The sequence below is a fragment of the Miniopterus schreibersii genome, assembly GCF_964146895.1.
Source record: "Miniopterus schreibersii genome assembly, chromosome: 6".
NCBI classification, from domain to species: domain Eukaryota; kingdom Metazoa; phylum Chordata; class Mammalia; order Chiroptera; family Miniopteridae; genus Miniopterus; species Miniopterus schreibersii.
Window position 1 is genome coordinate 42,108,926 of NC_138107.1, and position 26,729 is coordinate 42,135,654.

The following is a 26,729-nucleotide window of genomic DNA, read 5'->3' on the forward strand; positions in this document are numbered from 1 at the left end:
CACAACAAAATGCCTGAAGAGGTAAAATCAGAAGTAATTTTCTCTCCTAGAAGGTAATGACTAATTCTGGTTAAGGATTGTCTAGTTGGGAATCTGACTAGAAGTAGCACTGAGTTGGGCCTTAAAATATTCAGTAGTATTTGACATGCAAAGAGAAGGGAAAGAATTGTCAGAGAAAAAAGTATGAGCAGACAGTGGTGTGAAAAGATGTGGCCAATCTAGTAGCTCAAGAGAAGTACAAAGAAGATACAGTGTATTAAAAGGTGTGAGGGTAATAACATGAAGGGCCTTGAATGTCATGTCATGCTGAAGAGTTTCAACTTTATTCTGTAAGCATGGCATAGCCATCAAAGGTTTGAGCAAGGGAATGAGATTCCTTTTTCAAAAGAAAATGTGGAAACAGGGTGGGGCAAAAGTAAGTTTACAGTTGTGAGTGCTCGAAAATTTAATTGTATAGTTTGCCATACAAACAACTGTAAACCTACTTTTGCCCCACCCAGTAAACAGCTTGGAAAGGGAAAGCTTGAGACAAGACAACCACTTGATATTTCACTAGTTTAAAAGAGCCTAAATGACATCATGGGGAACACAGGTATGGACTTTGGGAGGTGTTCTGGAGGTAGAATTAAGAATTAAGCAACTGAATGGAGGATAGAGTTTTTAAACTGAGCAGTTAGGAAGGTAAAACTCAACTAGGGAACTCGGGAAGGGGGCCGTAATTATAGAGGAAGATAATTTTGATTTGCATGTTGAACTTTGAGGTGCATGTAAGATATCTACTTGGAAAGACATGGCAAGTAGAAGGTAAGTCAGGCCTAGAGGTACAGCTTTGTTAATAGTGCACAGAAGCACTAATGGAACTGAAATACCGTCTTCCTACATGGTCCCGTTTTTCCCCTCATAAGGCTTAACACATTTACCAGTACTTGTCACCTCATTCTTTCTGCCTCCTATGGACTCAACATCATCTGTGATAGTAAGTTAGTTCTTGAATTAGAAAGTATTTCCTGTGAAACTGTTAAATGGTGGTTGGTGCTCTACTTATCTTAAAAGTCTGTTAGTGGACAGTTATAATTTAAGTTCTGAATTCTGATAGCGGGGGGCCCAGTTGGTCGAAAGGAGGTACAAAGCTTCCTTCCCTTTTCTTAGTCCAAGATTTGAAAGCAGGCAAAACTCATAATTGCTTTTGTACATCTCCCGTCTTAATGACCCACCCATCCATCATACCCTTTATTTAGAGGGTGGAAGGCCCTGCAACTCCCACGTCCTCTATGCAATTGGTAGGTGCTTCAGGTTGAAGGAATCAAACATTCTTACACTTGAGTATAAAAGGTTGATAGTCTCATCCTCCTCCTACATATAAAATTTTAAAGGATATTGCTGAACTAAATACATTTTAAAATCACAGGCCTGCCTTGCTGAGCACCTGATTCCTGAGCTAACTCCAAGTTTTTTGTACTTCATTTCTTACTTTCCTGAATCCATAAATCTTTCAAAAACTTCCAAATACAAGTTTTCAAATGGGGAGAGTATGTCTGAGGCAAAATTGTATAAGAACAAGTCATGTAACTACTTGTTTTTAAATCTGAAAGGAAATTAGAGAGTACATTTTACAGAATGCTATTTATAAACAAAGTTAATCTTTGAAGCTTTCTTGAAAATTTTAGAATTCTCTAAAGGTATGGGGCGGATGGAGTTTTGTAAGAGTTAGAAATAATCTATTTTACGCTTGAACTAAACCCTTTAAATCTCTTGTATGAGACTGTCTTCAATTAATCTTTGACAGTTTTCAGATTTTCATATCCTTTGCAATTCTCCTGTTTGGAGTTCTAAATTAAATACACTAAAATGTGTATACTTTGAACACCCAGGAATTACATTTGCCAAACTTAAAACTTGTAAAAGCTCCAAACTGAATTACAATTTAAGATTTATATTGCCCAGCCAGGCGTGGCTCAGTGGTTGAGCATCGACCTAGGATCCAGGCAATCGGTTCGATTCCTGGTCAGGGCACATGCCCGGGTAGCGGGCTCGATCAATGACTCATCATTGATGTTTCTACCTCTTTCTCTCCCTCGCCTTTCCTTTCTCTGAAATCAATAAAGATATATTTTTAAAAATTTAAAAAGATTTATAAAAGGTGTTGCATTTACTGAAGGTTCATTGTTGAGATCTTAGAATTCTATTTTCTAAGCAGAGTGTATAAGTAATGCTTCCTTAGTGTAGAACTGGTGACACAAATTTAAAAGTTCCCTTGTTAGAGGAAAGCTTATGGAGGCGTTAATTAGTCTCTGAATAAAACAATGATATAAAGGGACAAAATGGGAGGATTGGCAGAAGCCACCTACATTGATACTCATGGAAAATCAGATGCACATTTGTCAAGGGGGGGGGGGGTTACATATTCAAGCTCCATTTAATTAGACGAGACCATGTATCTTGAACGTATAACAGTTTAAAAGATGAAACGATACTCTTAAACAATGAAAATACTTCATTTTTCTAGTCATTCACACAACTTTTATGCATTTGTAAGAAAGGATTCAGGAAAGTTAAGTAATTTTTCCAAGTGACAGAAAAATGTGTGCTATTTGGTATCTGGTTGTAAAGTTAATAGTAACCGAATTCCTCCAAATAGCTTGGTCATATATACATAGCTATTCCTACATTATTACAGATAGTTCCTTTATTCTAAGATTAGAGATTAACCTGGTTAGCTGTCAAAACCAAATTACAAATGTGTTTTTGGCAATCTAGAGTCTTGGGGGAGGGGATGGATGGCAGGTGGAAGATATTTGGATGGCTTGATTACTCCCAACATGTAGATGTTCGATTTATTTTGAACTCAAAATTGCCTTCTTAAGTAAGATTTTTAAACAGGAAAATGACACTTTACTTTGCCACAAGGAATCATAGAAGGCTTTGGTTCTTTGGAGATCTACAATTTGGGTTATCTTCTTGCTATAAAAGAAAGGCTCTCAAATGGTCCCTTCCAAAGTTGAAATTACCCTTACTCTTTAAGTGATCAGGCATTCAGTACTCAAATTTTATAATGAAAGGATTACTATCAAAGACTGGTTTGCCCTTTTCCACCAGCCTTCCAAGGGCCCTTGGTTACTGCGTTCAGTTCAGTCTCTTTAGCCATTGGAGTCTATTTAAAGTTCCTCTATCATCTGACGCTGAAGACGAGATCCTGAATTTCAAAACTAAGAAAATAGAATTGTTTATGAAAGATATTCAGTGTTTTCTGATTGTTCTTCAGTTAACTGGAATACCCCATTATGAACATTCCAGTTTTCAAAAATTTACTACGTGTTAAATTCAAAATAACTGGGGAAGGAATAGATGGGTGTATATTTGTGAAATAAAGTATAATTTACTGTTAGTTGCAAAATCTAGATAGTGGGTATATAGGTGTTCACTATACAATTATTTTTGTTACTAAAGACAACAGTGTTAATAGAATGGGGGAAATGAAGGGTACCTTACTAGATCACTGCAACATTACACAAATATTTGCCAATAAATTAATAAGCTTACATATAGCATACAGCACATACATTAATCTTTTGAGGTTGTAAATTCTGAATCTCTTGAATGTTTTTCTTTGCACTTTCAGATAGGCTGGGTAGTTGTACCACTTCCAAAACAACAGAACTCTGGTCAATGACTTAAACAGCAAAGCCACTGTAAATAAGAAATGAAATTTCAGAGAAAGGATAATGTATTTAAGCATTGGCTTATTTGGGAAATGCCACAGTGGACATTTAATGTTAATATAAATGTTAATGCTTGAAGAAGCTTTAATTTATAACCTAGCAGATGTAGGTTAAATATTGTTTTGAATTATGTGAACCAAATATACACTTAAACCACACTTTTAAAAAATGGTAACCATCAACTCACTGAGCATCCATCTACCTCCACAAATTGATATTTTCATAAGTTTAAGCTGCAGTATATTCCTAGAATATACATTCAAGAAAAACTAATCTAACCATTTCCACAAAACAGGATTCAGGGACAATACTACTATCAAAGTACTGTTTTGAGAGAAGTTGAATCAACCTGGAATATCTTAACACCTCTACTCTATCAGGGAATGTTATATATATTTTAATCCTCACCCAAGGATATTTTTTCCCATTGCTTTTCAGAGAGAGTGGAAGAGAGAGAGAGAAACATCAATGTGCAAGAGACACACTGATTGGTTGCCTCCCACACATGCCTGGATGGGCTGGGGATCAAGTCTGCAACTGAAGTATATGCCCTTGGCCATAATTAAACCCGGGACCCTTCAGTCCGCAGGCCAACGCTCTAACCACTAAGCCAAACTGGCTAGGGCAGGGAATATTCCTTTTAATTAAATATGTTTTTATTGACTTCAGAGAGAGAGGAAGGGAGAGGGAGATAGAAATATCAATAGTCATTGATCGGCTGCCTCCTGCTTGTCCCCTTCTGGTGATCGAGCCCACAACCCAGGTATGTGCCCTGACTGGGAATCGAACCTCGATCTCCTGGATCATAGGTCGGTGCTCAACCTCTAAGCCATGCTGGCCAGGCAGGGAATATTATATTTCTAAAAAGGTTTTTGACTCCATTATTTTTATACTTACTTTGTGAATATCTTTTAAAAGATATACAAGATAAATTTTCCAGAGGGCCTAAATCAACCTGGCCGATGCCAGAGTTAATGCAATGATCCTAAATACCCTACTTGTTATCAAGGGAGTGATTTAGAAAGCTAAGGTGCATAATCTTCCTTTATCACTTGAAAATGTTTCCTAATCAAATATATACGAGTTCTGACTCAAAACAATACATTCTCACTGAACCACTGGTCCTTAAACTCTTGGGAGTCATTGACTTGTTTGAAAATCTACAGGCTAGGTCTGAAGCTTTTAGTTCCATGACAGGTTACTATCGTCTGCACCAGAAGTAGCATACATTTAAATATGTAAGACCTCAAATATGCTACCACCCTGTTTAGAAAATAAATTTAATTTTTTTACTCTAAGAAATCACAATTTTAATGTAGTTTAGAAGAATTATAAAAATATTTCAAATACTTATTCCTTTAAACTTTGACTAATTTTGCTTCTAGCAATGGGATTAGAATAAAGGCAGAAATTCTTAATTTGTAATACAACAGTATGTCTTAGAATAGTTGTATTCAAGGAAACACTATAAATAATATTTAAGTCCTGAAATGATAATTTACGTTTTAAAAATAAATTAGCCCAGTTGCACAATTTCCAATCAATTTCTACTCAGTCACCAAACCTATTTTCAATTAAGCCTATAATCATTTCTTTTCCTAATTCTATTCTCTTTTCCCTCTAAACATTACCTTAGTTTAGCATATATCTGTCAAGGACTATTCTGTTTCAAAAAAGGCAAAGTACAGTCATCAGGGAGAGGCAGTCTGTAGCCCAGCCCCTGCCACCCCCCAGCTTCAAAGTCTAATAGCTGTTGACCTTGTATATGCCATTTAACCTCTCTGCATCTCACTTTCTGTATCTGCAGTGGTATTTACCTCATAAAGCTGTTACGCTGATGAGTGAATAATGTAAAACTTCCAGAGCAGTGGCAAGCACTCAGTTATATGCTCAAAATGTCTCAACTACTACCATGCCAGTGTTTCACCATACCAACTAGTATCCTCCTAAACAGCCTAGGGATCATAATGGAAAACCAAATGAGAGGTAAATCTAAGGATTAAGCATGTTCAGAAAATTTGCCTTATCAACTTATTACTAAAATAATGATTAAATGCAGAGTAAAGTAACTATAATCAAATCCTAGTTAGTATCTTGAATGATTACATAAATGTCTGTGTAAACCCAAACATTTATTTAGAAAATATAAAAAATTACTATTAATAATTGTCTTGCTTTCTTTAGGCTACCTTTTAAATTTTCAATAGTGCCACATAATTTTGTAACTAAATTTTATTACCAATGAACACTTCAAAGAGTTGTAGTTTTGAAATAACTTTTGCTATGATTAAATAGAGAAATTCTATTGAGGAAGTACAGTATACATGAATTTGTGGTGCTTGCCCAAATATTACAAGTATATAAATTATTTTGTAAAGTTGTTTCTTATACATAGGATCTAAAATGAATTTGTATTCAAAACAAATAGAAGCAACACTGGCTCCTATATGGTAAAACTGTAAGACAGATTTTCTCTTAAGCACTCTAGATACAAATATTAATTGTACGGGCTGAAAACTTTTTAATTTTCAATATAATTTAACAAGGTACACAAGTAGAACTCTATAAATATATCCCCTATAATAATATTTATCACAAATACTACCAAAACCCTCTGAAAAACGTAAACTACAAACACATTTTAAAGAAATTTTCATTTTTAACAACTACAAAAGTAATTAATAGCAATAAAGTTATTTGGTTTAAAAAATGAAAGGCAGTGTAATGTAAATCCGAATACTGCAAAGTTGTTTTCTGAGGATGCAGTCTTGAGTTTCTTTTTTTTTTTTTTAAATATATCTTTATTGATTCCAGAGAGAAGGGAGAGGGAGAGAGAGAGAGAGAAACTTCAATGATGAGTCATTGATCAGCTGCCTCCTGCATGCCCCCAATTGGGGATTGAGCCTGCAACCCGGGCATGTACCCTGACTGGGAATCAAACTGCGATCTCCTGGATCCTAGGTCGATACTCAATTGCTGAGTCACGCCCGGCCAGGCAGTCTTGAGTTTCTTAATACAAGGTACTAAACACTTTCAAAAGTAGTAAGACACATTCTATACAATTTAAAGTCTTAACTTAGAGCTCGAGAAAGAAAAAAATTCAGCAGATGAAAAGTAGGTATGTAGAAATAATGGTACAAAATATGATTTTTATACAAAATGTACCACTCTTTAAATAGATAAGGCTTAATATGAATATTTTTGGACTGAGTGTTGCACACAATTTAGAGTAGTCTCAAACCACTCAAGATTCAGTATTTAAAAAAATGTTTTGCTATTTCTGAAGCAAATGAACATAGTACAGGATGCCATTTAATGTCAACTTACCTATGCTTTTCCACCCAATAAAAATAAAACCTTTTTTGAGCTTGGAAGAGAATCTATCTTTTGAATGCTTGATCTCTATATAAATTCAACTTTTAGGAATGTGAGAATTTTATAATATGAACTAATATCCACCAGGACTTGGCCCAAGTTTAAACACAAGACACAAAAGAGACATAGGTGTCAAATCGTTTAAGTCTGCCCTATACACTTATAAAGTCATTACTTTTTACATGAAAGTGCTTTAAAGTAAAAAATATTTTTGTATAAGGTATTATTAATATTACTAATACAGTAGTCCCCCCCTTATCCGTAGTTTTGCTTTCTGCAGTTTCGGTTACACATGATCAACTATGACCCAAAAATATTAAATGGAAAATTCCAGAAATAAACAATTCATAAGTTTTAAATTGCATGCAGTTCTGAGTACCTCACTTCATCTCATCATGAAGGCATTGTAATCATCTCACATCATCACAAGAAGGGTGAGGACAGTACAATATTTTGAGAAATTACATTTACATAACTTTTATTATAGTATATTATTTTAAGTGTTCTATTTTATTGTTATCTCTTACTGTGCCTAATCTATAAATTAATCATGATCATACATATGTATGTATAGGAAAAAACAGTATACATAGAGTTTGGTACAATCTGTGGTTTCAGGCATCGAACCAGGAGGGTTTTGAACATATCCCCATGGATAAGGGGGGAACTACTGCACTTATATCCAAGTAGAATTTTCTAAATTAGTTCCATTTTACCCATTTTCTTTGAAAAGTACCCCTCTGCCACAATATAAACGAAAATGGTCCATAAAATGGCGACATTAGACACATCATAATTTGTGGTGTGGGCCTTTAAATTGAGACCAAATCTTTATTAACCCAAAGCTAGAGAGGTTTTATTTCTTGCACATGCCCAAAGTAACTAGTATCAACTCACATTTTCTGTAAGCCTTAAAGAATTTTTATTTAACATAACGAGAGGTTTAATAACTTATATTAAGGATTACCTAGCACTCTTCTTGTTGTTCACCAACTGTTTTTGTGACGGTAACTCCGAGATCTGGAATGTGATCGAAAATGAGAGCGTTTTGCTGTTTGTGCTTTAGTTTCAGAATTGGTATACCCTTTAGGAGATTTGCAAGGGGATCTTGCTATGGAGTCAGAATGTCTTCCATGTGATCTTGATTTTGTTCCTGAGCTAGTCTGCTTTTGAGGTGAATTTGATTGTGATTTTCCTATTGACTTAGACCTTTTTTCTAAGGACTTGGACCTTGACCGTCCTCTAGAACCAGAATTCCTTCTTGGAGTTCTTGACTGCCTTGCTGAGGTAGACCGCCTTGGTAGTGATTTGGAGCGAGATTTAGATTGGCTATAAGAAAACCGCCTGTGTCGAGACCTGCAAACATCCACAATATTAGAGTATATATTTCACACAAAAACAGTTAACAGATTAGAAAAAACACTTGCAGGAAATTATATACTTTATACAATACTGGATGTTTTTATTGGCTAAGTTAAAATAATTCTAATTTTATTATGCATGCTTTTGGTTCAAATATAACAAGTTTGTAATATTTGTAACACTAGATATATAACCAAAAGTTTTTACTTTGCTAGATATATCTTATGACATGTGTCAGTTCTGAAAAATGTCCTGCATATTTAGTCTGGGTTATACAACTCCTAAGAGATATGAAAATCTGAAAGGAAAAATGAGAGAAAGGGAAAGAAAATATTTAAAGTTTATCAAATAATGCTTATAACAACAAAAACCTAGATGTAGGACTTCTGAATTCTACCATGATAAAACAGCTTGTACTAGATTAATCTTCCCATAGAAAATAGCTACATAAAAAAGACAGACAAATGGTGATGGAAGAAGACTTGACTTGGGGTGGTGAACAAACAATGCAATATACACATGATGTATTACAGACTTGTACACCTGAAACCTATAGTTTTATTAACCAATGTCACTCCAATATATTCAATTTAAAAAAAGATTTTAAAAAGAAGCTAGACATTTATAAAACAACTCTGTGAAGGCATTGGAGAATAACCAAAACAAGCAGAAATTGAGGGGTTAGAAGCCGTGCCCCTTTTACTCAGACCATTTTCTTAATGACAGCATGGGAAATTGAGCCTACCAAGAAAATGGCTTTTTGACTAAGCTGAAGAGACAGAGGTTAGAGTTCAGGGCTACCAAAGTGCCTGAGACTTGAGAGGCAAAATCCCAAAGATGAAAGAATTGCAGACCAAAAAAAAAAAAAAAAAAAAATTAAAACCACCAACAAAAAACTAAAATCTGCATATAAATTCTCAAGTCACTGGCCATCTTTTAGCTGTGCATACACAGGATGAGACTCCCAAGAGGGCAGCAAAAAACTGCCAGCTGGAAGATTCAAAAACTGAGCTGAAATTTTATCAGACACATAGTACTGGGGATAGAGGCTGGAGTTCAAGCACCCCAAAAAGGTCAAGGAGTCTTAAGAAAGAACCTAAGCTTCCAATTAAGAACCTGGAAGGGTGGTATCCTACAGTTAAGAGCCATGCCCTAGGAATAAATGTAAAGCTAAATAAATCAGCCTTAACAATGCCTCAAACTAAGCCTTGAAAGGGTCAAGGTGATCTGCCAATGCTCTGCCTTACTAGAAGAAAACAACTTTCTTTGGAGGATGGTAGCATTGAAAGCTTCTATAATTTTTCATCAACAATGTCCAACATCCAATAAAAAAACTATAAGGTATGTGAAAAATAAATTAAAATTACTAAAAACTAAAAAAAAAGACAAAATAACTAGACTCAAAATAATTTGGGTATTAGTTTTATTCAGGCATGACTTAAAAAAGTTACTATGACTAATACGTTGGCTTTTTAAAATTAGTTTTTTGTTAATTCTCACCCGAGGATACTTTTTTCCCATTGCTTTTTCAGACAGAGAGGGAGGGAGGGAGGGAGACAGACAGAGAGAAACACCAATGTGAGAGACACACATCGATTGGTTGCCTCCTACAAGAGCCCTGACCAGAGCTAGGGATCGAACCTACAACCCAGGTATGTACCCTTGACTGGGAATTGAACCTGGAATCCTTCAGTGTGTGGGATGATGTTCTAATCACTGAGCTACACTGGCCACAGCACTATGACTAGTATGTTTTAAAAAAATATGAGAAAAAGACGAAAAAGATGGAGAATTTCAAAAGAATTTTAGAATCTATAAAAAGAAACAAATGGACATTTTAGAACTAAATTATGTATATCTGAAATTAAAGTCACTAAATGGATTTAACAACCGAAGAAATAGTGAACTAAACTGAAAAACAGATTATTACAAAAACATAGCTGGGCTGGCATGGCTCAATGGTTGAGCGCCGACCTATGAACCCAGAAGGTGACAGTTTGATTCCTGGTCAGGGCACATGCCCAGGTTGCAGGCTTGATCCTCAGTATGGCGCATGTAGGAGGCAGCCGATCAATGACTCTCTTATCATTGATGTTTCTATCTCTCTCTCCCTCTCCCTTCCTCTCTTTGAAATCAATAAAACGTATTTTTTTAAAAAAGAAAAACATACTGAAACACAGTAAGAGAAGAGGAATTTTAAGAAATTCAGAACAGAGCATAAGAGATATTTGGAACATAGTCACATGGCCAAGAGGAAAAACTGAGTAAGGCAGAAGCAGTATATGAAGAGATAATATCCTAGAATTTTCCAAAACTAATGAAAGGCATCAACTCACAATTTTGAAAAGCTCAGTAAACCCCAGGTAGAATTAAGTACAAAGAAAACTACACAAGGTGTATCACAATGAAACTGCTGAAAACCAAAGTCAAAGAGAAAAATATGAAAATCTGCTAAAGAATAAAAGACATTACCTTCAAAGAAGCAACATTAAGATTTCTAGCTGACTATGGATATCAGAAAAACGATGGAATGATATTATTTAAAAAGAAAGGGGGAAAAGTCCCTAACAACCTAGAAATCTATCCCCAGCAAAAATATCTTTCAAAAATGAATATAAAATGAAGATGTTTCAGAGAAGCAAAAACTGAAAGAATTCATTGCCAGCAGACCTGTACTAAATGTAAGATATACTAAAAAAATTTTAGACTGAAGGAAAATAAGCCCAAATAAAAGCATGGAACTAGAGGCAAGAATGAAGAGCACTGAAAAATATGAATATATTGATCTAGAATATATTCTGGAATAAAAATAGTCTTTTAGAAATTATAAAATTTCACTCCAGTGGTAGTTACAGGGGGGAAAAAATAGAATATTGTCCTTGAAAAAAATTCTAACATGGAAAAAAAAAAGGATGCTATTTTAACAATCTTGAGCTAGGGACTACTGCTAAGTGCTAGGGATATAAGCATGAATAAGACAAAAGTCCTTGCTCCTCAAAGAGCTCTTAGTCTACTGAGAGCAATAAACTAGTCTTTTTTCCACATCTACTGAAGGCAAAATAAGAGACCTCTTTTTTTCTTTTTTTCTATTTTTAGAGCGAGTGGAAGGGAGGAAGGGGAGGAGACAGAGACAGACACATCGATGTGAGAGAGAAACATCAATTGGTTGCCTCCCGCATGGGGCTAGGGATTGAACCTGCAACCCCGGTACGTGCTCTTGACTGGGAAATGAACCCAAGGGGCCAATGCTCTAACCACTGAACCATACGAGCCAGGGCAAGAGACTGTACATAAGTTCACTGCACATTAAGCTTATATGCATTCTCTCTTGTGCGCATGCACACACACAGAAAATCTGATCCTCATGAATACCTTGAGAGCTAGGTAAGATCTACGTTCTCTATAATTTTACAGATAAAAAAACTGAGGTCAGTGAGGTTAAGCAATGATCAAAACAACATTGTCTTGCAAAAATATGTGGTTCTTTCTGTTCCTGCTACTCCATCATGATTTGGAAAAATAGTCAATTTTTTGTTTTTTCTCCAGCTCTAGAAGGCAGAAAATGGTGTAAATAATCACCTTTTTTAGATCAATCAGGAGAAAAACTGTTAACTAAGGCTCTAATGCATTTGGAAACAACTTATATTGTTTGTTTCTTTTTTAATATATCTTTATTGATTTCAGAGAGAGGAAGGGAGAGAGAGAGAGAAACATCAATGATGAGAGAGTCATTGATCGGCTGCCTCCTGCACAGCTCCGAATGGGGATCGAGCCCGCAACCTCGGCATGTGCCGACTGGAAATCAAACTGCGATTTCCTGGATCCTAGGTCGATGCTCAACTGCTGAGCCATGCCTGGCTGGGCAACAATTTATATTCTTTTTTTTTTTTCTTTTAAATATATCTTTATTGATTTCAGAGAAAGGAAGGGAGAGGGAGAGAGAGAGATTGAAACATCAATGATGAGAGAGAGTCATTGATCGGCTGCAGCCCACAACCCGGGCATGTGCCCTGACCGGGAATCGAATCCTGATCGCCTGGATCCTAGGTCGACACTCAACCACTGAGCCACGCCTGGTTGGGCAACAATTTATATTCTTAATGAATCAAATAGGCAATTTCTTTTTCTTTTTTCTTTTGTGAACTAAATCTTTCTACCAAGACCACTGGATATTCAGTATGTTAAGACAGTGCTGCTTTAGGTACAATATTCTATCTACTTTGATTTTTTATATATAAAATGTTCATTTTATATGTACTACATAAACTTCATCATTTTAAACTTCTGGTAAACTATACATAGTAATACATACAGTCTATACATGTATAGTATATATAATAGCATTGAGAGAGATATAAAATTCATAGCAATGTGAATGAACTGTTGAACAACACTCCCTTACACCATTCATGTCCTCTGTGAAGCCAGAAGCAGTACCAATGGTATTGATGTTGATTTCCTATGCACAGGCATGTGAAACTTTTTAAATCTTAATTTGCTCTCATTATGTTTTAAGTTCTATAAATATAATTTTGTATTTGAATATGGAAATTATATATCAATCTAAATCTCAAATATCAATCAATGGGAAAATTCCTTAGCCATGGGATAAGCTAGATTATTCTCTATAGGTGCAAGGGAAGTTTATATTCTTATACTATCAGAAAAAGTAAGATAAAAAGGATTAAGTTCCAGAATATGACTGTTTCTAACTATTTCTTCACCAATCTGAGTAACGGTCAATCCTGACCTGGGTTCTCCTGGCTTTTTAAAAAAGAGCTTAAGACGTCCTCCCATCTTGATGCCTCTCTATAAAGATGGGCCAAAATCAAAGCATTTGGTTCGTACCCAAGGAAAGGTACGGATCTGACATGTAAGAATCTGAATCTGGCATGCAGGGAGGGTTCTGAGTAGGCCAGTCCCATTTTCTAGCAATTAGGATTCTTGAATTCCCTCACACTGATGTTTCTTTCCCTCTCTCCCCCCACCCTCCTTCCACACTCTGAAAGCAATGGAAAAAATATCCTCAGGTGAGGATTAACAACAACAACAAAAATTGTACAAATGTTTAAGAACTTAGGCATTCTAATGCAATTTGTTATTATTTAAACAACTTCATCAAGTAATTAATTTCCATTGTGATTTACTATTATTCTAACAGAAACAAACTCCTAGCTAGCAAAATAGGTAACTTGCAAATATCTTTTTCTGAAATTTTTACTATTTTTATGTCTTTTTCCTATATTACTACCATACTTGGAATTTATTTTTGAAAATAACTCACTTTTTATTTATTTTTTAATTTTTAAATTTGTATTTATTTATTTTTAATATATCTTTATTGATTTCAGAGAGAGGGAGGGAGAGGGAGAGGGAGATAGAATCATCAATGATGAGAGAATTGTCATTGATCGGCTGCCTCCTGCATACTCCCAAATGGGGATCAAGCCCACAAGCGGGGCATGTGCCCTGACCGGGAATCGAACTGCGATCTCCTGGATCCTAGGTCAATGCTCAACTGCTGAGCCATGCCTGGCTGAGCACTTTTTATAAATATATTGATTTACATTAATTTTAGTGTCAACCACCTTCCCTTCTATGAGCTTTTAATCACCAAAACTCAACATTCTTTGAATCACATTAAAAAATATTTTTATTGATTTTTAGAAGGGAGAGGGAGAGAGAGAAACGTTGATGTAAGAGGGTAACATCAATTGGCTGCCTCCTGCATGCCCCCTACCAGGGATCAAGCCCATAACCCAGGCATGTGCCCTGACTGGGAATCTAAAGGGCAAATCTTTGGTCCAAGGGACAATGCCAAACAAACTGAACCACATCGGTCACGGCAGAACTCAACATTCTTTTTTTTTTTAAAAAAATATGTCTTTATTGATTTCAGAGGGAAGAAGGGAGAGGGAGAGAGGGAGATAGAAACATCAAGGATGAGAGTCACTGATCAGCTGCCTCCTGCACGCCCCCTACTGGGAATCAAGCCTGCAACTGGGGCATGTTCCCTGATCCAGAATTGAACTACGATCTCCTGGATCATACATAGGTCGATGCTCAACCCCTGAGCTACACTGGGGAGGCAGAAGTCAACACTCTTAATTGTTGGGTTCATTTTGGAAATTTTTACTTATTTAACATTCCTCACTTTTATTTGTCAAGTATACATTTTTAAAAAAGTTGCTTTTTTTCAGTATATATTATCTTTCCATTAAAAAAGGTTAAGTCCCAAGAAGAAACAGAAGAAAAAATAAATAAAAAGCTGAAGTCTGTCATGAAATAAAAACACTGGAAGGTATTCAGTAAACTTAAGTCAATCTTTCTACAAAAGATGATTCTTTATGAATATTAAACAAAATGATGACCTGTTTTTCAAAGCTCTTTAAAATGTTTTCCAGAAAAAGTAGAAAATTAAGTTTTCAATCCTCTTGTATTCTGTACTCACTCTTTAAGGCTATCAGACCGCCTCCTATTTCTTCCCCATGAAGAACTTCTACTTCGAGTTCTGCGTTGGCTGGGGCTTCTTGACCTCCTATGATCACTTGGAGAACAAGGGTGACGTTCTTTTGATTTCATTTGGCCTGGTGCTAGAATATGAAGTGCAAGACTAATAATTTATTACCTGAAATCCTCAGTCACAGCCACTTAAATAGTATTATTTTCTGAAAGAATTTTAAACTAAAAAATCTGTCATTGCTAAAACTCATTCTGCTGAATAAACAAGATCTAACGTTTAGTCACACTTACTTTTGCGATCACCTTGTGCAAACTGTATTTCAATTTGACGGCCACATACCCACTTTCTATTGAGGTTATAAAGAGCATCTTCAGCATCGCGAACATCTTCAAATATGAGTAGCTGTTAAGGACACTTTGAATATCGGTTATCAAGTAAAAATGTTATTTTAAAAGAATTATTTATGTAACAGGAAATTAATAGAAAAAACAAGTTCTAGTTATTAAGCTCACATCTACAATATGAATAATCAGAAAATTCACTTTTATTATGAAAACACACACCCATTACGATTTAAGCGTGAATCTAAAAAGAAACAAACATGCAACTATACTCTTAATGTATACATTAATGTAGTTGCAGTATGCATGTATAATTTCAAACATATCATGAGGAAAAAAATACCCTTCTTTCAGGTAAAAAAATTCATCAGGTTTTTCACTGAAAAAAATCAGCATGCAGAAGCCTGTATTCTGAAATTTAAATTACTCTTTCAGTAAAAGAGTAATTATGACATTTTGGAGCAATTACTTATAAACAAAATGCACACACATAACTGAACTAAAACATATTTTCAAAACTGATTTAGTCCTTTAAAAATTGTCATATTTACCTTTGAACCTAATGCTTTAAAATATCTTTATGCTTCTATTACTTGGGGTCTAAAAAAACATAAAAGCAATTTATAAACATTTGGAATTACATATATTTGTTTGTAATAACCCACTAAACTCCCTTATCTATGAAATTATATATTAAACCTAACTAAAATAGAAATAAGCTATATAAAATGAATAGCTGTATTTTAGGAGGTTATTCACTGGTTTAATTTTTTTTTAAATAGAAAACAGAAAAAGCTCAAGAAATGCAATACAAAATGAGACTTTGGCAATTACCTCAATGTCACTTGATCTTGAACCTTGACCTTTACGCTTTAAGGCTTGCAAGATGGACTTTATAAGAGATGAAGAACCAACAAAATCAGACTTGGCTTTGACTCTGGAACTCTGAGTAAATGTAGGAAAGCCGAAGTCTCAACCTGTTGTTGGCTTTGTCTTTTGCTTGATAAAGACTTCCCCTCTTCCAGGTCTTTATATCTGTGTCCACCCTCCCTCTTTACTCCTTGATGCTTGAACTTTAGGTGCCTTTTGTCTCGCCTGCTCGGTTTATGCTTGGATTCTAGCTAACAGGTTGGTTCAAACTGGGGGGCTCTTGCCAGCTACTGTGGACTGCTTTAGATTTTCTGAGATAAAGAAATAAACACATTTAATTAGGCAATATTAATCTCATAACATATGTTTCTGAATACATATATGTAATATGCACATGTATGTGGTATATTCACATGCACACAGTAAAATAAAGGATATTGAACATAAGCAAATCCTCTTGGGCGGCGAGTGTAGAAGTCAAGTGGAATGTAAACGTCTACTATAGGGCCATACCGACCAAACTCACGACGCAAGTCCTCAGGCCTGAATTGTTTTAGAAATAAGGCAAAGAAATATGAATAGCTGGATTAAAATATGCCTACTGAAATCTCGTTGAAACCCTCAAAGAAAGTACATTATCTAGACTAGCTTCATCTAAAATTCTCTCTCATAAGACTACCTAGGGTTGACGAAGGGGGGAAAAAAGAAGAAAAATTCTACCAAGACCACTGGATATTCAGTATGTTAAGACAGTGTGGCTTTAGGTACAATATTACATCTACTTTGATTTTTTATATATAAAATATTCATTTTATATGTATTACATAAACTTCATCATTTTAAACTTCTGGTAAACTATACATGTATAGTTTATACTATGCATAGTAATACATATAGTCTTTTGGAGATTCTGGTTCAAAAAGTCTGGATTGGGGCTGGGAACCTATATTTTTACAAGCACTCCAAATGGCTGTTATGCCTAATTAGGTTGGGGAAACACTGACCCACATTCACCCTTGAAAATTATTCCTATTACAAGATTTTTCAATTGTCATATAAAGTTATAACTATTATTTCATTAGGAACCCATTCATTTGCTTCACTATAATTTCATGTTTATGTTTATGTTAATTTTGTTTTCAGAGCACAAGAATTAGATTTTAAAGAAGTCCTAAAATCATTTCTAAGGCTTTAAAGAAAAATAAATATTTTACTATTAAACATAAAGCAAAATAACTACTATATTCTCAAATTTGACAAGTATTTTTGGGCCTCCTATATGCCTTCTACTGTGATAGGTATTAAAGAAGGGATACTAAAGAAATACATAGCATATTTGTCTTCATAGAGCTACAGTTTAACTGAAGAGACAAAATACTTAGCATTGATAGCTGACAGTTACAATGCATTTATATGCTAGCCTCTGCTCACCTTAAGACCACTTAATTCTCACAACAGCTCTATGGTTGCTTACAGATGAGGGCACAGACAGATGAACTCACTAAGGTCACTGAGCCAGCAAGTGACAGGCCTAGAATCAAACTCCCACAGTCTGACACTAGTCCATGTTCTGTTTTTCAATTTTTTAAAAATGTATTGGTGTGTGAGAGAGAGACAGAGAGAGTGGGAGAGAAAGACCAATTTGTTGTTCCATTTACTTATGCACTCATTGACTGGTTCTTGTATGTGCCCTGACCAGGGATCGAACTTGCAAACTTGACGTACAGGGATGACACTCTAACCAACTGAGTTAACCAACCAGGGCTAGTCTGTGTTCTTTACCACTACAGGGTACTGCTTCATGGAGATCTTAAGAGATTCAGCATCAAGCCATGGGCACAAAACATGGCTCAGAAGAAATAAGAGTACTTCAAAACATTGTACAGAAAAAAGACTAAAAGATGACTGCAAAGGTCCTAGCTGGGGCAAATGGAAGAAAGATGGTGTCAGTGGCAAAAATTAGATAGCTGGAAAAGAGAGTAAGAGGGAAGAGGGAGGCAAAAGTAGCTTTCAGGTTTATTTATTATAATTTTTTTAAGTCCTCACCCAAGGATATTTTTTTCATTGCTTTTCAGAGACAGTAGAAGGGAGAGAGTATTTTTATTTCATTCAGTACTCATTTTAACATATTTGTCTGCCTTGCCTGAGAGACTACTTGCTTTAGGGAACTGTGACAATGTCTTTTTTTTTTCATTTACTCATTCAACACATACTTATTGAGCACTATGGGCCAGGCTCTAAGGTATGGTGGAGAACAAGGAAAACACAATTCCTGCTCCCATAAAACATAGAAAATAGGGTAAAACTTCTCAACCATTCCTGAATATTGGAATCATTTGTGAAAAGGACGTTATAGAAACAGTCTCTCCAGCCTCCTGCATTAACCCTGGACCTCATTAGTGCTTCCTATGAGTCCCCATTACTACTAAATTTTTAAAGGGCTTTATAGACAATTCTACAACTCAGAGTTGAGAATCACTTCTAAAGCAGGTGTCTTCACCAGTGTAGTCTCTCAGTACCTAGCATAGTTACTTGGCACACAGTAGGCGCTCAATATATATTTGTTGTATTAATGAGTGAAGAATACATCATTGTTACCATTTAATAGTCAAGGAGACTGACAGTAAGTAAGAGAAGTTACCTTGCCCACAGGTACACATAGCCAATAGCAAAACTAGAATTCAAACTAACGTCACCTAAGGCAAGTAATCCCACCAACCAAATGTGACTGACTGATAGGAAAAGGATCCTCGATCTTACAAAGGAGGTTGGAGCAACGTGTACCACAGAGGCTTAGAGTTCCAGAATCTAAGGTGACAGAAGTCTGAAGGAACAAATATCAAAAGAGCTGGCTCCCATGCACAGTCTCCACAACCTCACCTGCTGGTTATTGTTTTGTTTTCATTTATTCTTGCATTGGCTGTAATCTATTTTGACACATAAAAGTGTAGGGAATGAAGCAAGCACCCATGTATCCACCAAGATTTATCATATCTGAATACTTGCTCTATTTGCCATAATTTTTAGTATTTTTTGGAGACATTATATCCTTATTAGAAGCAATTATAGGTGTTCACCATTCCTCTTTATATTTTTACTGCAAATGCATATATCCATAAGTACATGTTTTTATATGTATCAAATTTTATATAAACGGTATCAGACTCTTTGTATAATTTTGCACCTTGCCTTTTCTTCCCTTGAGATTTCTCCATGTAGCTCTACTTCACTCATTTTAACTTTGTATAGATATTGTTATGAATAAACCACAATTTATTCATCCATCTTTCTGTGCAAGAACATAGCCACGAATATAGCCAACAGGACGCTTCCTTTTTTAAAAATTGCAAATTGTGCTGCAGTGTACATTATGATACATGTGCTTCCTAGAGCTCTGCTAGAATTCTCTTGCATATCCTCAGCTTCACTACATGTTCTCTGAAGTGGCCAAATCAACTTATACTCCTCAAAACATGCATATGAATTCCTGCTGCTCTACCTCCTTATTAACAACTTTTAATTGTTGCCATTTTGAAGGATATTAAAGTGAATGGGTACCTCACTGTTGTTTTGATTTTAATTTACCTAATGACCAGAGAGGTGCAACATCTCTTCATGCTTATGGGTCATTAATTTTGCGTTAATGCCTAGAAGTAGAATCTCTGGATTAAAGAGGATGTATATGTTTAACTTTTATTAAACTGCTAAACAGTTCTCTAAATGGCTGTGCCATTTTATACTCACCAATAATGTATAAGAGTTTCAGCTGTGTCAATTTTTGTCAGCAATTGGATTTATGTCTAATTTTAGCCATTCACGTGAGTGTTCAAGTGGAATCTCACTACAGTTTTAATTTGGATTTCCCTAGTGACAAATTATGCTGAGAACTTTTTCATTTGCTAGTTGGTCACTCATATTTTTTGTTGTGAAGCATCTGTGCTTTTTGCCCATTTTAATAATAACATTTCTTTTTATTCAACTATTGAGTAAAAAAATCTTTTATATATTCTGAAAAAAGTCCTTTGTCAGCTATATGCTTTGTGACTATTTCCTCTCATTCTGTGGCTTGACTATTTACTTTCTTAATGGTATCTTTTAATGAACAGAAAGTTTAATTCTGGTGAAACCTAATTTATCAAGATTCCTTTTTCTTTTATGGTAACTGCTTTCTCTGTCCTGTAAGAAATCTTTTCCCATTCCCAGGTCATGAAATATTCTCCTATGTTTTCTTCTAAAAGCTTTATAGTTTTCTCTTTATATTTCAACTGATAGATAATCCAGCTCAAATTATGATATGAGCTAGAAGTTAGGTTTTTTCCATATATTGATATCCAGTTGTCATGGCATCATTTGTTGAAAAGACTTTCCTTTGTCCACTAAATTGCTTTGGTGACTTTGTCAAAGTCAATTGACTCTGTAAGTGTGGATTATTTATGGACTCTCTATTCAGTTCTATTGATCTACTTGTATATCCTCAAGCCACTTTCTTAATTACTGTATCCTTTTAGTAAGTCTTTAAGTCAGGTAGTACAAGTCTTCCAGCTTTAGTAATCTTTTTCAAGACTCTTTTGACTATTCTAGATCCTTACATTTTTAGAATTAACCTGTTAGTTTCTACTTTTAAAAAGCCTTTGATCAGGAATGCTTTGAACCTATAATATAATCAGTTTGGGAGAGAAATTGAAAACTTAATTATTTTGTCTTCCAATCCAAGAACATGATATAGCTATCAATTTATGTTAGTCTTTTTCTTTTTTTTAATTTTTATTTATTGATTTTATTTGAGAGAAGAAGAAAGACAAACATCAATTTGTGTTCCACTCATTTATGTATTCACTGGTTGCTTCTTATATGTGCCCTGACCAGGGGTTGAACCCACCACTTTGGCTATCCAGCCAGGGCTTATGTTGTTGTTTTTTAAGTTTCTCTTGGCAATACGTTGTGGTTTTCAGTGCAAAGGTTTTTGTTTTTTAATTTTTATTTATTGATTTCGAGAGAAACACGGATCTGTTGTTCCACTTATGTACTTATTTACACATTCATTGGTTGATTTTTTTTTTTATCCTCACCAGAGGATATGTTTTTTTTGTGTTTTTTTATTATTTTAACTTTTTTAATGTATCTTTATTGATTTCAGAGAGAGAGGAAGGGAGAGAAGAGAGAGAGAAAGAAACATCAATAATGAAACTCATTGATCAGCTGCCTCCTGAACGCCCCCCACTGTGTATTGAGCCCACAACCCAGGCATGTGCCCTGACCAGGAATCGAACTGTGATCTCCTGGATCCTAGGTTGATGCTCAACCTCTGAGCCACACCTGGCCGGGCCAGAGGATGTGTTTTTTATTGATTTCTGTGTGTGTGTGTGTGTGTGTGTGTGTGTGTGTGTGTGAGAGAGAGAGAGAGAGAGACAGAGACAGAGACAGAGACAGAGACAGAGACAGAGAGAGGGAGGGAAACATCAGTGGGTCTAGGAGCCAGACCAGAATTGAACATACAACCTAGGTAAGTGCCCCAACTGGGGATGGACCCCACAAGTTGGTGTATGGAGACATGTTCTAACCAACCTAGCTACCTGGCCAGGGCTCAGTGGAAAGGTTTTAACATTTTGGTTTTTTGTTGTTGTTAAATTATTCTTAAGTATGTTTCCGATATTAAGGTAAATGGAATTTTAAAAATATTTTATTATTTTCAATTGTTTGCTGTTAATATATAGAAATAGAATTTCATTAAGTTTACCTTGTATCCTGATAAGTTACTACCAGAGTTTTATGTAAACAAACACGTCACCTAAGAATAGGGACAGGTTTTACTTGCACTTTTATAATTTGTATGCCTTTTATTTTTCTTGCCTTGTTGCACTGGTTAGGACCTGCAATAAAATGCTGAATTGAGGTTGTGAGTGTGGGCATCCTTGTCTTGTTCTGATATTCCGAAGAAAGCATTTAGTTTTTACCATTAAGTATGGTGTTAGCGTTAACTTTTTCATAGGCTGAGGAAGTCCCCATCTAATCCTAGTTTGCTGAGACTTGTTGAATTAATGAAGTCTTGTTGAATTTTAATGCTTTTTTTACATCACCATCAATGTTAACATCAATATAGTCTCATATACACTGTAACCAAAGACTATTACTAAGTATGTCTAAGAGAGGTACTCATCCTTGCTCTCCAACCTAATATGATATGCATCAAAACAGAAATGTTATATTTGGGATTTGGACATTACTTCGTTCCATTAGAAAACTGAGTTGTTGTTTTTTTTAAATTACCCTTCTACACAGTAAAAAAGCAAAGATATTAAAATTAATATTCTTCCTGATCTACCTCTTGTTTTACTAGTGAAAAGAAACCTAACAAAATTGTGAGATGTATTTTTAAGTCTTTCTCTCCCCCCTCCCAATTGCTTTTCAAGAGAATGGGGGGGGAGAGAGAGAGGGAGAGAGAGAAACATCACTGTGAGAGAGACATCAATTGGCTGCCTCCCATACACACCCTGACCAGGGCTGGGGATCGAGCCTGCAACCCAGGTTAACTCGCCCTTGGCCAGAATCAAACCCACGACTTTAAACTTCAGTCCACAGGTCGATGCTCCAACCACTGAGCCAAACTGGCCAGGGAATTTGAAAACAGGAAAAAGAAAATCACTCAAATGGATTTCTTTCCAGGCTCAATTTTATATAGTGGTGCCCCGGTTTTCGAACGTCTCCACTGACGAACATTTCAGTTTACGAATGCCCTAAACCTGGAAGGAAATGCTTGGGTTTTCGAACATGCCTCAGAAGTCGAACATGCCACATGGCCTCCGCTGAGGGCAAGATCCTGAGGCCTAGCTGTAGGCTGTTGATCCCTCAGTTTTCGAAGTTTCAGAACTCAAACGGTCTTCCAGAACGGATCACATTCGAAAACCGAGGTACTGCTGTTTGGTTTTTCCTTGCTTCATTGTTAGGTAATTGAAATCATACAGTATGTATCATTTTATACCCTGTTTGTTTTGTTTTCACATTTACCCCAATGATTTTTTTATAAGCATCCTAAATGTTAAAGCTAATTTTAATGTCTAGTTGCCATACTGCTAGTTAACTTACACACTGTATACCACATACAGTGTACGTGGTAAAAAATGGAAATCAATAAACCTCAATTACCAGTCTTGATTACTCAGAGGTGGATTACCTAGGTTAGAGGTCACGTGTCACCTGCAGGTCGTGTGTCACCTGTATCATGTGTTTAATTTCGCCTGCACAATGTTTAAACATAAAAAAAAAGTGTTGCCCAGCCGGGCGTGGCTCAGCGGGGGTTCGATTCCCGGTCAGGGCACATGCTCGGGTTGCAGGCTGCAGCAGATCAATGACTCTCTTATCATTAATGTTTCTAGCTCTCTCTCTCTCTCTCCCTCTTCCTTCGTTCTCTCTGAAATCAATAAAGATATATTTTAAAAAAAAAGTGTTAAAACGAAACTGCCAATATTATAGAGCTTTTATTTTTTGAATTTTTATGAGTTTTTTTCCTGCCATACAGGAGACAATTGCCAGGAGGCAAGATCTCAAATGCAATATTTTACAGTTTTTAAATCTACAAAAATTGGAATCATATTATTTAACTTAATAAATGCTAACATTTTGAAACAGAGCACTCACACACACAAAATACAGGTTTCTGACTTCTTTTGAAAATCAGGAAGATATGGCAACAAGTCCAAATGTCCGCATACTAGTTATCAGCTGGAGCTTAGTAGCAACTGCTGTCCCCATTAGATGGCACATATTCCCTTCCATTTGCTACAGTCCCTACCATCCTATTGTGCCTTATAACCTGACAACTTCACTCATTCCTATTCCCTGGCTGGCCCCTGTGGCCATTAGAATTGGGAACCTCATTTTTTGTAGACACACTCTCTGGAGAAGCATAATGCTTATTCAGTATTCAAGTGCTTTGTTTAAATGTAGGAATTTTTTTTTTTACCATACCCAAATTATAAATTTTGCTTGTTTTCTATGTAATAAATTGATAAACAGGTTGAGAGAAGAAATGTAAACACAGGCATCTTTTAGATGTTAACTAAGGTATATTAATTCACAGTCTATAGTTGTGACACATATAAAAGTAGGGACCAAATAAAAAAATACTTAACATTATGATTACAACAGATGGTTCTGGAGTTAAGGACTCCAATATATTTGTAGCTGTGAAGCCCTGGGTAAGTCATGAAAACTATGGGCTTCAGCTTTCCCTTATGAACAGTAAGATAATACTGCATACCTATGGAGGCTGGGGGCGGGGGAGTGTAAACTAAGTAAGCCCAGGGAAATGAAAATGTCTCCTCATGCTCCCGCCCCCTAGTCATTCCCTCCGGCTCCCGTTAAGGGAGAAAGTGCTATATGAGGAAGTTATTCCTTAGGATCTATGTTTAGGCACTATGTGAACAGAATCCTCAAGGGGGGGGGGGGGTGTAGACTGAGAGCATCGAAAATCGACCAGCGAAGTCTATACAAACCGTTATAGTGGGTGTGTTTATACTGTATTCAGAACTTTAAAGAAACCCATATAAATCTCATTACTGAAGTTACCCTTTGTGTGTAATATAAAACTCAGTAACAAACAAAATGTAACCAGCACCCCTGTAAGTAGAGCGGACCGAGAGGGGAGCTGGAAGGCCCCAGGCGCGCCTTCCCTGCGGCACGTTCTCTCCCGGCCCGGTCCCCCCTCATCCGCATCGGGCTCGGCGACAAAGGGGCCGAACCGCAGGGACCCGCTCGAGCAAAACACGCGCGGCCAGAGACGGAAGGGCCCTGGGCTACCTGGGAGGACGCGGCCCGCGCCCCGCGGGTTCCCCAGGAGGGGACGGGCACCCACCGGGGGCGGGGACCCGGGCGCAGACGCGCGTCAGCGCAGCGCCCGGCAGAACGCAGGCCCGGAGAGCGGAGGCGCGAGTCCCACCCGAGCCCCGCGTAGCCGCAGGGCGCACACCGCCCCCCGGGAAGCGCCGGCCGGGCCGGGGGAGAGGCGCGAGGCAGACCCGGCGGGCGGCGGGCGGGCTCCGAGGCGCGGCCGTTACCCCGCCCCTCCCCCGCGCCCCAACCTGCGGCCGCCGCCGCTCACCTGGTGGCGTCCGCGACGTTCCTAACGAACAGGGAGGTGTTGGGGGGCCTCGTGTAGCGAGACATGTCCGCTTCCTCCGTTCCCTCCGGGCCTGCCCGCGGCCGCCGTCCTCGCCGCCGCCGCCGCTCCGCCGGCCCCCCGCGCGACCCCCTCCCCGCGGCCTCGGCCCCGCCAGCGCGCAGCCGCAGAGGCGGGCGGGGGCCGGCGGCGCGAGCCCGGCCGAGCGGACCGCGCGGGGTGGGGCCCGAGGCCGCCGGGATCCCGGGGGGCGGCGCGGGGGGCCCTGGGCGGGGATGCAGAGTGGGGGGCACGGGGTCCCGGAGTCCGCGGGATCTTAACAGGGGGACAGTGCGCCAGCCGAGGGTGCGTGGGGATGCGGGAGGGGGTGGCGCTCGAGGCCCAAGTCGAGGGGAGGGGAAGGGAAGGGGGCGGCGCGGGGCCCCGGGGCTCGGGGGCATCTGGGAAGGGGGCGGCGTAGGAGGCCGGGGTAGGAGGGGTCCTAGACTGGGGGCTGCCCTGGTGTCCGGGGCGCCGGCGGCATCCGCAGGGTGCGCGGGGCGCGTTTCCCGGGAAGGGGCCGCGCTGGAGGCCTGGCCGGAGGAGCCTGCGGTGGGGACAGCCCGGGTGTCAGAGCCCCGGGGGGCGGAGGCCAGAGGGGTCCTGGGTGCTGAGGCGGGCGAGCCAGACTTAGCACCCAGGGTGGGGGCGGGTGGAGGCGAAGGCGGCGCTGGACCGCGCAGCAGCCCCGGGCGCTGCGGCTGTCATCCCCCCGGGCCCTCAGCCTGGACCTTGGCAGTCGTTCTGCCTCTGTCCCTTCAGTCTTGAACCTTAATATGTTCTCAAACTATGAGGGGAGTGTGTGTGTGCTGAGCCTTCATCCAATATAGGAGTCCCCCCTTATGGGGAGGGTACTTCCAAGACCCCCCCCCCCCAGCAGTTGCCTGGAAGCCGGGGTTGTACCAAGCCCTGTATATACTGTATTTTCTTATATATGTATACCTATGATAAAGTTTAATTTATAAATTAGGCACAGTAAGATTAACATCAATAGCTAATAAAATGGACTATAATATCCTGTGATAAAAGTTTTGTGAATTTGGTCTCTCAAAATATCATATTGTACTGTATCACCCTTTGATAAAATGCCTACCTTGAGGTAACTTACAGCTGCTGTTGACCTTCTGACCATGTCAGGGCAAGGATCACCTGCTGCTGGGGTCCTGGATCATCAAGCTGTGAGGATGTCATGATTGGCAGTCAGGAGCGGATGATGTGGATGGTTGGGGAAATTTATTTATTTATTTATTTATTTATTTATTTATTTATTTATTTATTTTAAATATATCTTTATTGATTTCAGAGAGAGGAAAGGAGAGGGAGAGAGATAGAAACATCAAATAATGAGAGGGTCATTGATCGAGCCCGCAACCGGGCATGCGCCCTGACCGGGAATCGAACCCCCATCGCCTGGATCCTAGGTTGACTCTCAACAGCTGAGCCAC

The 26,729-nt window shown here is 38.0% G+C and overlaps 1 protein-coding gene across 4 annotated transcripts; it reads right to left on the reverse strand.

The window, feature by feature from the left end:
• Positions 1-160: 160 nt before the first annotated feature.
• SRSF12 (serine and arginine rich splicing factor 12) lies at positions 161-25,375 on the reverse strand. 4 transcript variants are annotated; one of them, XM_081139938.1, is made up of 6 exons: positions 25,228-25,375; positions 16,574-16,673; positions 15,210-15,321; positions 14,908-15,049; positions 8,062-8,450; positions 161-3,687 (listed from the first exon to the last, which is right to left on the reverse strand). In XM_081139938.1, the coding sequence occupies exons 1-5, from the start codon at positions 25,290-25,292 to the stop codon at positions 8,081-8,083; spliced, it is 789 nt and encodes a 262-aa protein (XP_080996064.1). In that variant the 5' UTR covers positions 25,293-25,375; the 3' UTR covers positions 161-3,687; positions 8,062-8,080. The 4 variants fall into 4 exon arrangements, with proteins under 4 accessions (XP_080996064.1, XP_080996063.1, XP_080996065.1 ...); XM_081139937.1 differs by lacking the exon at positions 161-3,687 and having other exon boundaries at positions 5,263-8,450; XM_081139939.1 differs by lacking the exons at positions 161-3,687; positions 16,574-16,673 and adding an exon at positions 16,095-16,441 and having other exon boundaries at positions 5,263-8,450; positions 25,228-25,317.
• Between the last annotated feature and the right edge of the window lie 1,354 nt (positions 25,376-26,729).

Coding starts and splice junctions, on each gene's coding strand:
- SRSF12 (XM_081139938.1), bottom strand. CDS start 25,292: ATGTCTCGCTACACGAGGCCCCCCAACACCTCCCTGTTCGTTAGGAAC. Junction 15,322..16,573: donor GCCCAAGAGGATTTGCTTAT/GTTCAATATCCT, acceptor TGTCCTTAACAG/CTACTCATATTTGAAGATGT. Junction 15,050..15,209: donor TGCACAAGGTGATCGCAAAA/GTAAGTGTGACT, acceptor TTCATATTCTAG/CACCAGGCCAAATGAAATCA.